At 31.1% G+C, this 14,472-nt stretch overlaps 1 protein-coding gene across 1 annotated transcript in view; it reads right to left on the bottom strand.

The window, feature by feature from the left end:
* The window catches only part of LOC134694448 (atrial natriuretic peptide receptor 1-like), a 42,960-nt gene that overhangs the window by 17,147 nt on the left and 11,341 nt on the right, over positions 1 to 14,472 (bottom strand). Inside the window, exons 3-7 of the mRNA XM_063555463.1 lie at positions 8,277 to 8,430; positions 6,772 to 7,100; positions 5,723 to 5,874; positions 4,136 to 4,208; positions 2,533 to 2,632 (exon numbers count right to left, since the gene is read on the bottom strand). Of these exons, the coding sequence (XP_063411533.1) occupies positions 2,533 to 2,632; positions 4,136 to 4,208; positions 5,723 to 5,874; positions 6,772 to 7,100; positions 8,277 to 8,430 (808 nt within the window). The remainder of the gene's footprint in view (positions 1 to 2,532; positions 2,633 to 4,135; positions 4,209 to 5,722; positions 5,875 to 6,771; positions 7,101 to 8,276; positions 8,431 to 14,472) is intronic.

Below are 14,472 nucleotides of genomic sequence, written 5' to 3'. Positions count from 1 at the left end.
TCAAGGTTAATATACAATCATAGATCTGTGATCATGATTTTCACTTCTAAATATTCTCTGTCTACAGATTTATACGAAATAAACTGTGCTTCTATAGTCATGGAGTAGGTGTTTCCTATGTTGATTGAGGAGATACCAAATATGTTAAAGCTTTGTCCACGCTTGTGGTTTTCACAATTGACGCGTAAAGTTAATACATTTTAAAACAATTAAGATCAATTGACAAAATTTAAAACAGAATTATCTGAAATACTTGTTTTAGTTTGCTTTGCCTGCATCAAATGAAAAATGCGAGGCCACTTTGAATAATGCGTTCCTGCTGAACTTGAAACAAAGTGTATCTCAGACAGATGACAGACCGTGTGTGTATATCATTAACGATGTGTAGCATACTTGCAATGAGACAACCAAATAGCACCCAAAATGACGTAGATGTATTCAAATATAGGTAATCATAAGACTACCAACGATAACGGCCCTATATGAAAAAATGTAAAACAATTAAAAAAAAAAAAAAAAAAAATAGATCATGTTCTCTTACATAAAAGTCTGGAGTAAGTTTCACAAAATAACTTACGACAAAGATTGTTCTTCAGTCATGAACAAACCAGTATATTTACGAGCATTCTCAGTCGTAAGTTATACCTAAAACTAGACAACGATGGCTGTTGAAAACTAACTATGCCTGTACTATCTATTGTAAGTGAAGTTTTAACAATCGTTTGGCCATGGTCTGATCTGTCTTTTTTATACTTAGATTTTTAGTTTTTTGGTAGTCCCTAGTTATCTTCTCTGATTTTAAGTTGTAGTTTAAAATTTGATGAACTAAAACTTTTTCTTGAAATAAAAGATACTAGAAAAGGATAAGTGTTATTCCTTTCCTGACTTGTCCATTGAAATGTTGACTACATTATCATGCCAATGTAGTTCATGTGTTCTTTATTTGTTTTGTTTTTAAGAAGAAATTGATTAATTGCATTTCAGAATTGAAATTGATTGCATTTGCATTGGAATCAAATATATTTTTTATTGAATGTTTGAACTTTTGCTATGAATTTTATAGAAATATCTGTAAATGGTATTAACATTCAGGACAAATATACTCAAATTAAAAATATTGATTGATGTAAACAATTAAGCGGATAAAACCGATTCGTCTGTTTACAAAGTTCACAAATCCAATCAACAAAATCTCCATAACAGGTGATTATACGTATCAATGGCCGTTACTTCAATTTTAATGACAATTCATTTTCATTCATCTCAGAATTGCTGATGTCCATTGAATTCAAATTACTAGTATGAATAAGCGACAAAAACAAAAACAGAAAATTGTTATTGATACGAGAAGAGTTGTAGAATTTGTATAATTCCAAGGGATACGTTACAACAGTATCATAGAATACGAGTTCAAATTAAAAAAAAACCCAACAATTCCGTCATTAGTCTAGTGCTAAAATAGCTATTTTAAAAACGTCAATTTGTTTCATTACCATAGTAAATGCAATTTAAAGTTCAATGTCTGATTACTGATACATATGGTTGTACCATGTATTTGTAGAAATATAGAAGGTCTATGGTTTATAAATAAAGGCAACAGTAGTATACCGCTGTTCAAAACTCATATATCCATGAACAAAAAACAAAATCGGGGTAACAAAAAAAACCCGAGTTACACTTGTCTAGTCCTGCCCCCACAATATGCTTGAACGAATTTCAAGTTGTCTAATAGACGTAATTTCTTTAAGTTATATAAAAAATCTGTCGGCGAATTCAGTTCGGAAAAGTAAAACGAGCGTGTTCTGCATATGAATTCCCTCATGATGCTCATCTAAATGAATAAGTCATAATGGATCAACTTACTCTGAATATTGAAAAGTGTGGTATGTGTAAAAGTGGTATTGACGAGATAACTAAAATTCAACTTTTATTTAAAAAAAAGATTAACTAAAAGTTGAACTATTAAACAGTTTGATGAAAAAAATGTTCATTTTCCCATAATATCCCTTTCTAATCTTTCACACAGTAAGCTCGTTATCATTTCTCTTTTACTTTTTCAAACCGACTTAACAAGAATGAATTATGTCAATAAAATATGCATTTTTATGATAACAGTTGCACATCATTTGTCTTAATGTTATATAAAGAACATATCTTTTACCGTACCAGAACAACATGAAACAAGACATCGAATTAAGTACTTCCTATAGATGAACCTGATTGCATGGCTGGGTATCTAAAGTTGATATCAACATTTGCATCACTTCAGGATGTCAAAAGGACATAAGACTAAGTATGAGATATAACCTACTTCAGGCAGTAAAATAATTGTACAAAATCACTGTTCTTAACCTGGCTATCGTAAACCTTATTCTATATTATTTGCATTCGTCATGTGTGTGTGTTCATCATCGTTTGCCTAGCATAGATATATGTATATATAGAGAGTAGTTGTAAGTACTATTATAAACATAATAAATAGTAAACTATTTAGGTAGAACTAAAGAATAAATTTCAAAATAAGTGTCTTACACGTCTCCCGTTGGAACAAAGACTTGCGTTAGGTTGAATCCTGTATCAAATTTGTCATCTGTTCGACTGATCATGCTGCCCATCCAAAGACGATTCTCATCTAAAATAGCAATTATAGTTTTAGACATAGATTATTCAACACTGGTTGCATGTAATGTATTGGTATCATACATTAATTTGCATCATTGTTATGGTATATGTTATAAGCTATTAGTTGCAAACGTAACAACTTTTCGTTCAAGCTTTTGTGAAATATAAACATTATTTTAAAACGTGTTTATTAACGGAGTGCAGAAGAAACGTTCCAAACAAAGATGTGACAGACCCTCATATTCCCATTGTCTAAAAATAGTATTGCCAGTCATCAATTGAATCAAATGTACAGGGTATTTTATTTCTGTCTGCTCATAAAACTCTTATAAAGGTTAAAAGACATAACCTCCTTCCCCGTCTATGTCACGTAATTTATATCCCTGTTTCAAAAAAGCACGTGTTCATTGATTGCAATCATGACAAAGAAAAGCAATCACTAAAATAAGGCAAATTATGAATTTTTTTTGAAGATTTTGATTTCAAATAGGATTATTCCAAATTTCTTCAGATTGAAGAAAATAAATATTGAAACTACTCGCTTATTTACCGATATATTTAAAATGTACAAATCAACTAGAATCGCGATTGCAGAAGAGAGAATGCTGATAAAATCATTGATTATAAGTATCTATCAGAATGTAATATCCAAGTTAGTTATCATATCAACTTAGAAATTAATCTTTGATCCAAATCGTTCTACCTACACAATATCATGTATGAATTAGATATTCAATTTTCCAAAATTGCTTTTTATAATTGTTATATTTTACAAAGCAGCCGATATTGAAGTCGTATGTTGACAAATTGTTAATTCTTGTATCTAATGCTTACTTCTTGAACTAGGCAAAGTTATCGCATTTTTTGGCTTAAGTTATTGCAGATATAATCTTACCGGTTTGGTTTATTATACTATTCAGTAAGTTTTTTTTACCCGAATTATAACTAGTGTTTTGAAAAGGGATACATAATATACGTTAATTAAACAGCAACACAACGACACACATAACCATAAGGCATATTAAGGGCATCACACTGGAGTATATCTTCAAATCTTATAACAAAGCTAACATAGATGTTCTTGTATTCGTTTAAGAACAGTTTCATCCTTCCCTCTCTTTTCGTAGCTATGTCGATTTTTGAACTAAGACACGAAACCGAATTAGTCCTCCCCCGTTGTAACGGGACTATAAGTCCTCCGCTTGGTTCAATTATGATAAATCGGTTAATTATAAAGATCGTTAAGTGGTAATCATTATTTTACTAATACAATATCACCATGATCAGTTCGATAAAATGTTATGAACAAACGCCTTATTTTTTTATTATGATGATATTGAAGCGTGTTTGACGGTCGTTAAAACAAAACAAAATGATCTTCAAGAGTTATGTTAGTTTAATGGTACCTCAAGAAAAGGAATATCAAGACGTTTTTGAGCGCCAGTCGTTTTCCATCGATTTACCCACCTTTAACCTAATTTAAATATACTTCATGTTACAGTGGTGAACTTACTTGTTTTGATGTCATCATATTTGTATATCCAACTGCTATCATATAATAACTTTCTTTTCTGGTAAGCAAAATACTGAAAATAAATGTAAAAAGCTCTAACATATGTCATTATTAAAAACGAGAATGATATAAACTTTTATATCAAGTCACTTTCTGCATGTAACATTGCAGTTTCAATATATTAATATCGTTTTTGATAAAATATGGTTGTATGCACTGTATATATCGTTGTTATCGTGGCTTGATTTGTATTTCTATGTGTTCTGTTTTATCTTAAAGACACATTAACTAAGAGATATGTTGAATGTTAACTTACTAACATCTGGTAATACAAACCTATCGTATAAATAAAACGTCCATATATTTAAACATGTATTCGAGTTTATCAAAAGGTCTGATATATTTCTTGTAATAGAATACTAATAGTGTGTTTGTGGTGCATTTACATCATCATCTTCATCATCTTTACCAATTTTTCCGTTATTATTGTTTCATCTCTGTTTTCAAAAGATTGACTCTTATAGTATTGCATAGTCTCAAAGTAAGATTCAATTTTGTCAAAATCAGCTAAGAAATATCTGTGATGAATTATGCACATGCAAGTAAATAACTCGATCTCATTGAATCCGTATTCATGTGACTTTTAATTTTACTCTGGATTATGCATGAAAGAGTGTTATGTTATTTTAAAAAGGAAAAGAATGTTAATATCGAAAGTAAAACAAGAGTAAATCGCTTGGTTGGCCTATTCATTCCACAAACACATTCGTATACAGGTAAATACGATGATTAACATATTTTTTCAACCCACAATATAAAATCAAACAGACCTAGAATAATTTGTCGGCAACCTTCGAAGATCACATCGATGTTTAATTAGATGACGTGAAGACTAAAAACGCACGACTTACTGATACATATTATCGAGTACATGCAGGGGTAAATTCAGTAAATAAATATACGTCATCAGGGACCGCCCATTTAGGGGAGAGCTTTCTGTATAGCACTGAAGTTATATGGTCTTCTGATTGGCAGATAATGTTTGTAATAAATATTTTTTGGTAGATGGATCAAAACTAGAGTTGAAAAAAAATAAAAAATAAATGCTGAATGTACTAATTTTTTTCCCTTCAGGGTTGAAAAGTAATGGGGGTCAGTATGGGAATTCAGTGCGAATCTACATTGTTTGTAAACAAGGCCATGTGAATGCCCAAAAATGCCGCATGACCCCATGTTTTTATTGTTGCAAAAGATAGGGCTACATTTGTACTTTCATGAATGATATATGAAAGATTTTAATTTCTAAAGGTAAATCAGGTATAAATTTATTTCCACACATAGATTAGCATTAAAGTCAATGGGAGATTTTTTACTGAATTTACCCCTGCATTGCGAATGGTCATTTAAGACTTTCGTTTATGCTGGATATACGTTTGGTAGATTATAATAAATAAAATATGACAATTTGAGTTAAATCAGTGAAGATGAATTTGACAACTTACGCAACTTTAAATTTTGAATTTATAATGTTTTATATCGATCTTGCTGTGTGCAAATATTTATATAGTCATATTCATTGAAACTTACACCATATATCGCTCCAATTAAAATAAATATAAATAGAATAGAAGCAGCTATCAATCCGTAATGCCAGTCTTCAAGAGGACATGTTCCACAATCTTTGGGACACACAGAACAATCCTCTCCGTCGTCTGACTCACACACGCCATTTCCACAATCTTGATAAAATTAATACGTAATTATATATATTTTTTTAAAGACACAATCCATACATTTCTTTTAGAATTGAATGATTTAAGTTTTAAAAAAATACAGATGAATGATTTTACAGAAACATTATCGACTGACCGACTTATCGGTGAAAAATTCCCAAGAAAGTCTTTTTATTTGTAAATGGAAGTGAAGTCATATAGTTACAACTATTTTGTTTTGAAATGTATGTAAACGTTTACATAGAAAATGATTGAAATTGTAATTAATTTCTTTAAATAGTTAACTTTAGACTTTCAGATTCAATTGATATGTCATATAACATATATTGATTCAAAGTTTAACCTGTATCTAAAGGAAAACATGCAGGTATAAATCGCAATTAAAGGAATTGATCCCGTGGCATACTTTAATAAATTAATCTGGGATCAAACAGCTGATCTAGGTCTATGTCCCACTTGTACTTTTACATTTCATGCTAATGAAGCCGACCACCATATATTTATGTTGTTGCAAACATTTGATTATATATACAAAGGCAAGACAATCAGTTGATAGTGAAGTGAAAAAAAATGAGAGAAATTTCTATGATAGGTTAAAAACTAGGAAGATATGGTAAAAAGGGACTTTAAAAAAAAGAATAGGGGCGGTAATTTCTTTACAGAGATTAAAGGGGAACTTATTACAACGTTTGTCACAATACAATGTATTGAATTTATTTCGCATTTTTAAGGTCACAGTCTAAGATAGAAACGTTATTTTTATTTTTAAATTATACTATTACCAGACTCCTTCTTGTATACAGTAAATGAATTAAAACGTTAGACTGTAATGAAAATCATCTATTACAGAGTACATAATACAGGAAACATATTTCATATATATAAAAAAAAAAAGAATCTTACCAGTTTTTGGTTCAACTGTCAGGTCATACACTAAGGCGATACTAGCTCCAGCAATTTTAAAATGAGATATGATTGACGTTTGTCCGAGGACATACAGACCAGGAACATAGTTCGTCCAATTTCCAACTAAAGCATTCCCAACCAAGACCTCCGAGTGTGTTATTATCTGACCTCTAGCAGGAATCCAAGGTCCACACAAACCATTGGTAATATCCGTCAGAGGGCAGCTGTGTAAGTTCATATGATGTATGCAGCAATTTTCTTGTGTAGCTGCGGATGGAGCAGGACATGTCGTTGTTTCACACCAATCCTTTGCGTCGTTTACATTGCTAAGAAATTGAGTGGAGAAAAAAGTTTATCCGAAAATCGCTTTCAAATAATGTAAGTTCGGTATGTTATTACAAATATGCATCTGATTTATACTTGCACGTCCATCAAATTTGCCCATTTTGTGAAAATTTAACTCCATACATGTGAATATCTTTCTGTATGTAATGGAAGATCTTGTACGTTTAACTATACAAGAACAATGTACCTTTTTGTTATAAGCAACTGAGTGAATTTGTCAATTGCATTGTTGTCCTTCTTTTTTATTATTTGGAATGACAAATAAAAGTAAATTAACCATAGTTATGAACCCTCAAAACTTAATAATTTAGAATATAACATAAGCTTATACTAAGAACAAATAAATGTTACATGTGTGTTGCCCATGCACAAGAAAAAGCATGAAATACATGATAAAATAATCGTGTATGAGTTATGTCTCCTTGAGGCTGATGCAGATGCACAAATATTTTAGGTACCATAATGCATATTTTATAATACTTTGTGATATATGAGTGTATAGGTCCTAAAAGTGGTCGATTCGGTACGGGCTATCAGAAGTTAGTATACAAAAGAAGTTGGTCAGACGATAAAATTTATATAAAATCAATCATCTGTACTTTTTCTCACTTAAATTATACAATTCGGAAAAAAAACATGTATATTAAGGCGAAGATTAAGCATGTTGATTATATGAAAAATGGGCAATGGTAGTAGAAACAAGTCCGATCATGTATGTTTTTCGTTCATTTTTTGCACATGAATTAGGTCGTTAGTTTTCTTGTTTAAAAATTGTTTTATATTTGTCCTTTCGGGGCCTTTATTAGCTGACTATGCGGTATGAGCTTTGCTCATTGTTGAAGGCCGTTGTGTGGTCAATGTTTTCTCTTGGTACAAACTGCTATACTACCCTATGTGCTATTTTGGAATTTATGTTTACGTCTATGTATATGTATATAAACTCATCATAGATACCAGGACTAAACGTAGTATATACACCAGACGCGCATTTCGTCTACTAAAGACTCATCAGTGACGCTCGAATCCAAAAAAGTTTAAAATGCCAAATAAAGTACGAAGTTGAAGAGCATTGAGAACCAAAATTCCCAAAAAGTTTTGCCAAATACTTCTTAGTTAATCTATGCCTGAGGTATGAGCCCTTCTCTACGAATACCTACCTGATTCCCTGTGTAAAATTTGCTTGTCCAAAAAATCCTTGATCTATAAGCCACTGGTAAAATGGTATGGTTAGAATAAGCTCTGTAGTTGTGTTGAATCCCTGCGACATTTTAACTGTAACCGGGGGATGTTCAGTCCATCTTAAATTAAGACCTAAGTAAATAAATAATTAATTAATAATTGTTTTCTATTTTATGTGTACTTTTTTCTCCGACGGCATAGTATTGCAAAAAAAAAACACATAAGCATGATCATTTATTTATTGTATTCGCAACATCCACTCAATTTAACCTGCCTCCGATCATATTCGTAAAGAATGATTATGAGAACAAGGTTATTCAGTGAAAAATAAAGAAAAAAAGCCCAATAAACAAACAAGAGAAAAAATTAAACTGAAATAAATGTACATTTTTAAGACTTCCGTAAGGTCAACAAATACTATAACTTATGTAGGAAATGCAGCCGGCTTTTGTTCAATCGCTAGCATATTGAAAAAGAGGAATACACATTGAAGAAAACGTAACAAAAAAATGACCGTACCTTGTCCTCAACTGAAGTTGCTATTTTGCTGTTACATTTTAATGCTATTAGCTTAGATAGCATATTTGCATGTTGAAAATGCATTGAGGAAGACGATTTTCCTGTGTGTTGGTTTCACATTATTGGTTTTGGTAATTAATCATTCAAGTGTTTAAGTGCAAAATGACATTTAAGGATTTTACAACAAAAATCTCTTGAACTAAACTATCAAAACACAAACAGTGACAATCTATTTTTCACGTGTGTTTATATATATTTATAAATATTATTTATAAATATATACATGTATGTATAAACTAGTTTTGACATCATAAAAAGCCAACACTATTAATCTTAAAATGTTAACAGAATTACCAAAATTATGTATAACAAATCAAGTTACAGAATTAAAACTGTTAGACATCAATTAATCGACTTATGGGTAGGATAGTCCTTTTGGTATCTTTCGTCTCTCTTTTAATCGTACGAGCAAAATTATCAAATATTTGGCCGCGAAAAAACGCTTTTAATCAAATTGATATATACACATCATATGCATGTAAGCATTGTCGTTGAGGAAGTTTTATACATAAAAGCAACAGTAGTATACCGCTGTTCAAAAATCATAAATCGATTGAAAGAAAACAAATCCTGGTTACAAACTAAAACCGACGGAAACACAAACATCAATTATAAGAGGATAACACCGAAACAACAGAAACACTGTAAAATCATGATAAATATATGTCATTTTGTGGAAGTTCAAAGTTAAGGAGTAATGACTTATATTGAAATACTTTACGGTGAAATAATAACATCTCTGTAATTTTAAACTTCGCGTAATGCTATACAAAGAATTATTTAAAGGTGTGACATCATTATTTTGTAAACTCATACATAGATATAAGTAGATGTGAAATGAGTGCCAATGAGACAACTCTCAATCCAAGTCACAGTTTGCAAAAGTAAACCGTTATAGGTCAAAGTACGGTCTTCAACACAGAGCCTTGTCTCACACCGAACTGCAAGCTATCCCTGCATTTGAAAATAAATCATATTTGTCTTTAATTTCATCTGATTAAAAATGTCCCAAGAGTAAGTGAAGCATAATATAAATAACAGTTTACCATGAATTTTTTAAATTTTAAAATCAACTTATTGTTGGCTCACCCATTATTCTATTTTCATTAACATTTGAACATTTAGTAATGAAGTTTGATGGAAATTTCAATTTTTATTGATTGAGTTTTAGATGCTCGGAAATGATCTAGTTGATATCCGTACTGATAAAGAACGGAACACACACATTAACATTCATACATGTCGATATGCTATTTATAAGAAAATTATCGTAAGTAGGTTAACATTTCACAGCTAAAGATATTTCGAAACTTAAAACAAGAAAACAAATGTGTATATGCCAATACGATAATTCGTCAAGTAAAAAGAAAATTGACAATTACATGAAGAAATATGTATTTGTAATGAGATATTCCGATATTAGCGGGTCCATATCCACAACCAAAACGGCTGACCAATTTTTCTTGAATTTATTGCGAGAGTGTTCCTATATTTAATAAGATTAATATTATCACAGCTTGATAATCTTTAAAATTCAAATAATATTATTTTTCGTATTTGTGAAAAAAAATTATAGGGTGTTCAAACCGGTTTAAACGGTATTTTTGAAATAAAATATTTAGAAAATTTTTAGTTGGTATCTTAACAAAGATGAGAAGGTCATTATAATTGTATAGCGAGTGAACCTCAGTAGAAAACTGATCCATCCAGATGTTTGTTGGTGACTTTTAATGACTTCAATGAACTTACTTTGTATCAGGAACCAAAGCTCCACAAAATTCCGTAAAAAAACGGTATATTGCCGGCTCATCTGTATGTTCGACTAAGGAGTTGTTCTTAAAATTGATAAAAATTCTGTCCGCATCAAAGAGGGTATTCAGAAATACTTTGAAACTGTTTACTCACTTAGGGGTATAAACCATGTAGATTCTAAACACTCCAAAGAGCTTCTAGATAATTTTATATCTCGATTTTTTTCGGAAATAAGTTCTATAAAAAATTGTGATTTTTCAACTCTGTATGATCCTGTATACTAACATTCCCCATGTGAAATTGAAAAATCGTCTAAAAGAAATAATCCACAATGCTTTTTTAGATAAAAACTGTGGCATACGCTATAAAAAAAAGGAAATTCACAAAAATACTTAACTCCGAGGAAAATTCAAAACGGACACTCCCTAATCAAATGGCAAAATCAAATGATAAAACATATCAAACGAATGGACAACAACTGTCATATCCCTGACTTGGTACAGGCATTTTCAAATGTAAAAAATGGTGGATTGAACATTGGTTAATAGCGCTAATCTTCTTACTTGTATCAAATTCCATAATATTTATAACGATGCGTGGACAAAACAGACATTATAGGTAAAATAGTCAAAATAGGGGTTCAGTAGTCATCGCTGTGTCACAATCTCAATTGGAACAAATACAAACAAATATTAAACAAAGGAGCACACAAACCATCTATCAAATTAAACAACCACATTCACCGCTTACTTATATATGTATTTTAAATCAACCCATAAAGGATTTAAATAGTTGAAATTCTGTGACTGCATTTTGAAATTGTCAATTTCGCTCCCCCCCCCCCTTTCGTAGCAATATACCAACTTCATCTGCGAATGGGATATACATCTCCTAACTCTTCAGTATGTAAGAGCTTGTAACTCCTACTCAGACATTTTTAAACGTCCCCAGTGTCTGAGCAGAGAGATGAAGAACATGGGGTTTGTCAAAGAACGCCTCGTCATTTTCTAAAAAAAAAAGTTCATCGAAAGGTACCAAGATTTTGTTGATAAATATTTCGTATCAACTTCACAAATAATACACTATGATTTTGAAGTATAGATTCTAGGTACTGATGTTGTTCATAATCTAAATAATGTCTTGTATTATTCTTTGATTCGTCTATTTGAATATAACTTTTACTGTTTAGTCTGTTTTCATTGATATCCATTTGACGTGACTTTGTACTTATACATCCCGTAATTGTGTTTATGTTCTATGATTATTCGCGTATTCGCGTGTTCTTGTCTTTTTTTTTTTTTGCTAATGTGCATTGTCTCTATGCCTTTTTGTGTTTCTTTGATGCTTATGTTGTGGCTCTGTACTTATACATCACGTCATTGTGCTATTGTTAAACATTTTGTATTCTACTTTTTCATTTTTGCTAATGTGCATTGTCTATATGCCTTTTTATGTTTCTTCAATGCATATATGACGTGGCTCTGCACTTATACATCCCATTATTGTGTTATTGAGCTATGGTAAATTTGTGAATTCTTGTCTGTAATTTTTTGCTAATATGCTTTGTCTTTTTGTGCTTCTTTGTTACATATTTGATTGATTTTATAGTGATTAAGATTATAACACAATGTTGACTGCTGTACCGCTATATTTTTTTTACAATTTTACACACTATTCTTATTATGTCTGTTTGTTTTGTTCACACATCGCTGTCAATATTATGGATTTTTATGCGACTGTCATACAAGTGAGAAGGTAACTATATTTCAAATCTAGGTTTAATCCACATTCAGGAATATGATAATTGTTATCTATTCGTACGGTATTTTTTAGCTTTAGATTTTGCCATGTTATTAGGGAATTTCCTTTTTGAATTTTACTCGGAGTATAGTATTCTTTGTGATTTTTATGTTTTGATTAAAAAATTCTCTCAAAAGGGAAGGATTGTTTTAATTATGAAAGAAAATTGTTTTAAATAATACTTTTTAAAGCGTTTAACTACATTTCGATTTAATCGGACTTTAATTTTTATCCGCGTTATTTGGTCTCGTGTGGATAGTATCAATCATACCACATCTTGTTTATATTGTGGAAAAATCTGTTGAGTCTTTCATCTTCAAATAACTATAGGCTTCATCAACATTCTTCTTTTAATAATCGGATTAAGATATAAAATATACCAGTAATTGAAATGAGTCATATCTGTTTTAAATTAAGTTTGCAATTCAAGTTTTTTTTGTTTTTTTTACTATTTAAGAGTTTTTTACTTTAAAATTTTCTTCTCACGGTAGTAGTGTTACTTTTAGAAAAAAGAAAATTATGCAACTTTGAATTTTCTATAGTACTCCGTCGTACCTGTTAGACATGCAAACAACAAAAGAAAATGTTTGCATTTGTAAAAAAATAAACGGTGTCAGCATTTTTTTTATTTACTCTGAAGAGTATATTAAATGTGTTCGAATAATTAATCAATGTATCTGACGTCAGTTCCTTTTTTCAACTTTACATTTTGTTTCAAGAACCTACGTTAAACGTATGTGCTAGTGCACTGTTTAAACTCTACATTATGTTTTGAGAACCTATGTTAAACCTATGTGCTAGTGCACTGTTTAAACTCTACATTATGTTTTGAGAACCTATGTTAAACTTATGTGCTAGTGCACTGTTTAAACTCTACATTATGTTTTGAGAACCTATGTTAAACTTATGTGCTAGTGCACTGCCCATAAGAAGCCATGTCATCTTCATTATTCTGAAAACAGTCCTTGCTTTTTTTCTTAAATATACATGCTTACAGGTGAAGCATTTTAAAAAACACGATTGAAGCTTTCGTTTGACACAAGGCAAATAAGTTACCATGTCTACAGAGGCAGTGCCTTTAAATTCAATAAAACCCAAGAATCTATTTCACACAAGAGCCATTTTAAACTCTTTACAATTTCGATTTGAGTTCGCAATAAGACAGTTTCGTGTCTGTACTTTGCAGTTCTAACAAAAGTAAGGAGTATATCTTGACAGATGACCAAATAATAAACGCCTGAAGATAGGTAAAAAATAGCAAACTTGACAGAATTGAGTAAATTTTATATATTTATTAAAAAAAAATCAGAAGAAGGATTTCTTAATGTCATATTTTATTATTTGGGTATTTTTTTCTATATTACACTTCAATTTCTTTTTAAGGTTAGATATGTTTTATATACGTGAAATGCTAAAAATTAAAATCACTAAAAATACTGAATATAGAGGAAAATCAATTCGGAAAGTCCATAATCATATGGCAAAACATTTACAATGACAATGAGGGTCGGTTGAAGACAAAACTTTACGACAAAAGAGATGATTTCAGCTTTCCAATGGTGAACTTTCCATTTCTAAGTAGCAATATTCCAGCAGCACCTGCATACGGGGTATAGATCTCCCAATTGATACGATATTCCCGTGCTTGCATTTTCTATCATGATATTCTTGATAGAGGGTTACTGCTCACAAGGAAGCTATTAAACCAAGAGTTCCAAAGGGTGAAGTTGAAATCATCCCTTCGTAAATTTTACGGACGCCATTACGAGTTGGTTTGACCGTTATGGAATAACCGTTTCACAAATGATATCGGATATCTTCCTTACGTCGTAACTACAATCCCCTTTCCTTTCATGAATGTGACCTACCGAATTAGATTATTTACCGGATTTGTAATCACATAAGCAACACGACGGGTGCCGCATGTGGAGCAATATCTGTTTACCCTTCCGGCGCACCTGAAATCACCCCTAGTTTTTGGTGGGGTTCGTGTTCTGTATTCATTTGTTTTCTATGTTGTGTCATGTGTACTATTGTTTTTCT

The sequence above is a fragment of the Mytilus trossulus genome, chromosome 1, assembly GCF_036588685.1.
Source record: "Mytilus trossulus isolate FHL-02 chromosome 1, PNRI_Mtr1.1.1.hap1, whole genome shotgun sequence".
Taxonomy (NCBI): domain Eukaryota; kingdom Metazoa; phylum Mollusca; class Bivalvia; order Mytilida; family Mytilidae; genus Mytilus; species Mytilus trossulus.
Note: the sequence above shows the minus strand (reverse complement) of the source record. Positions and strands in the feature narration are given on the sequence as shown.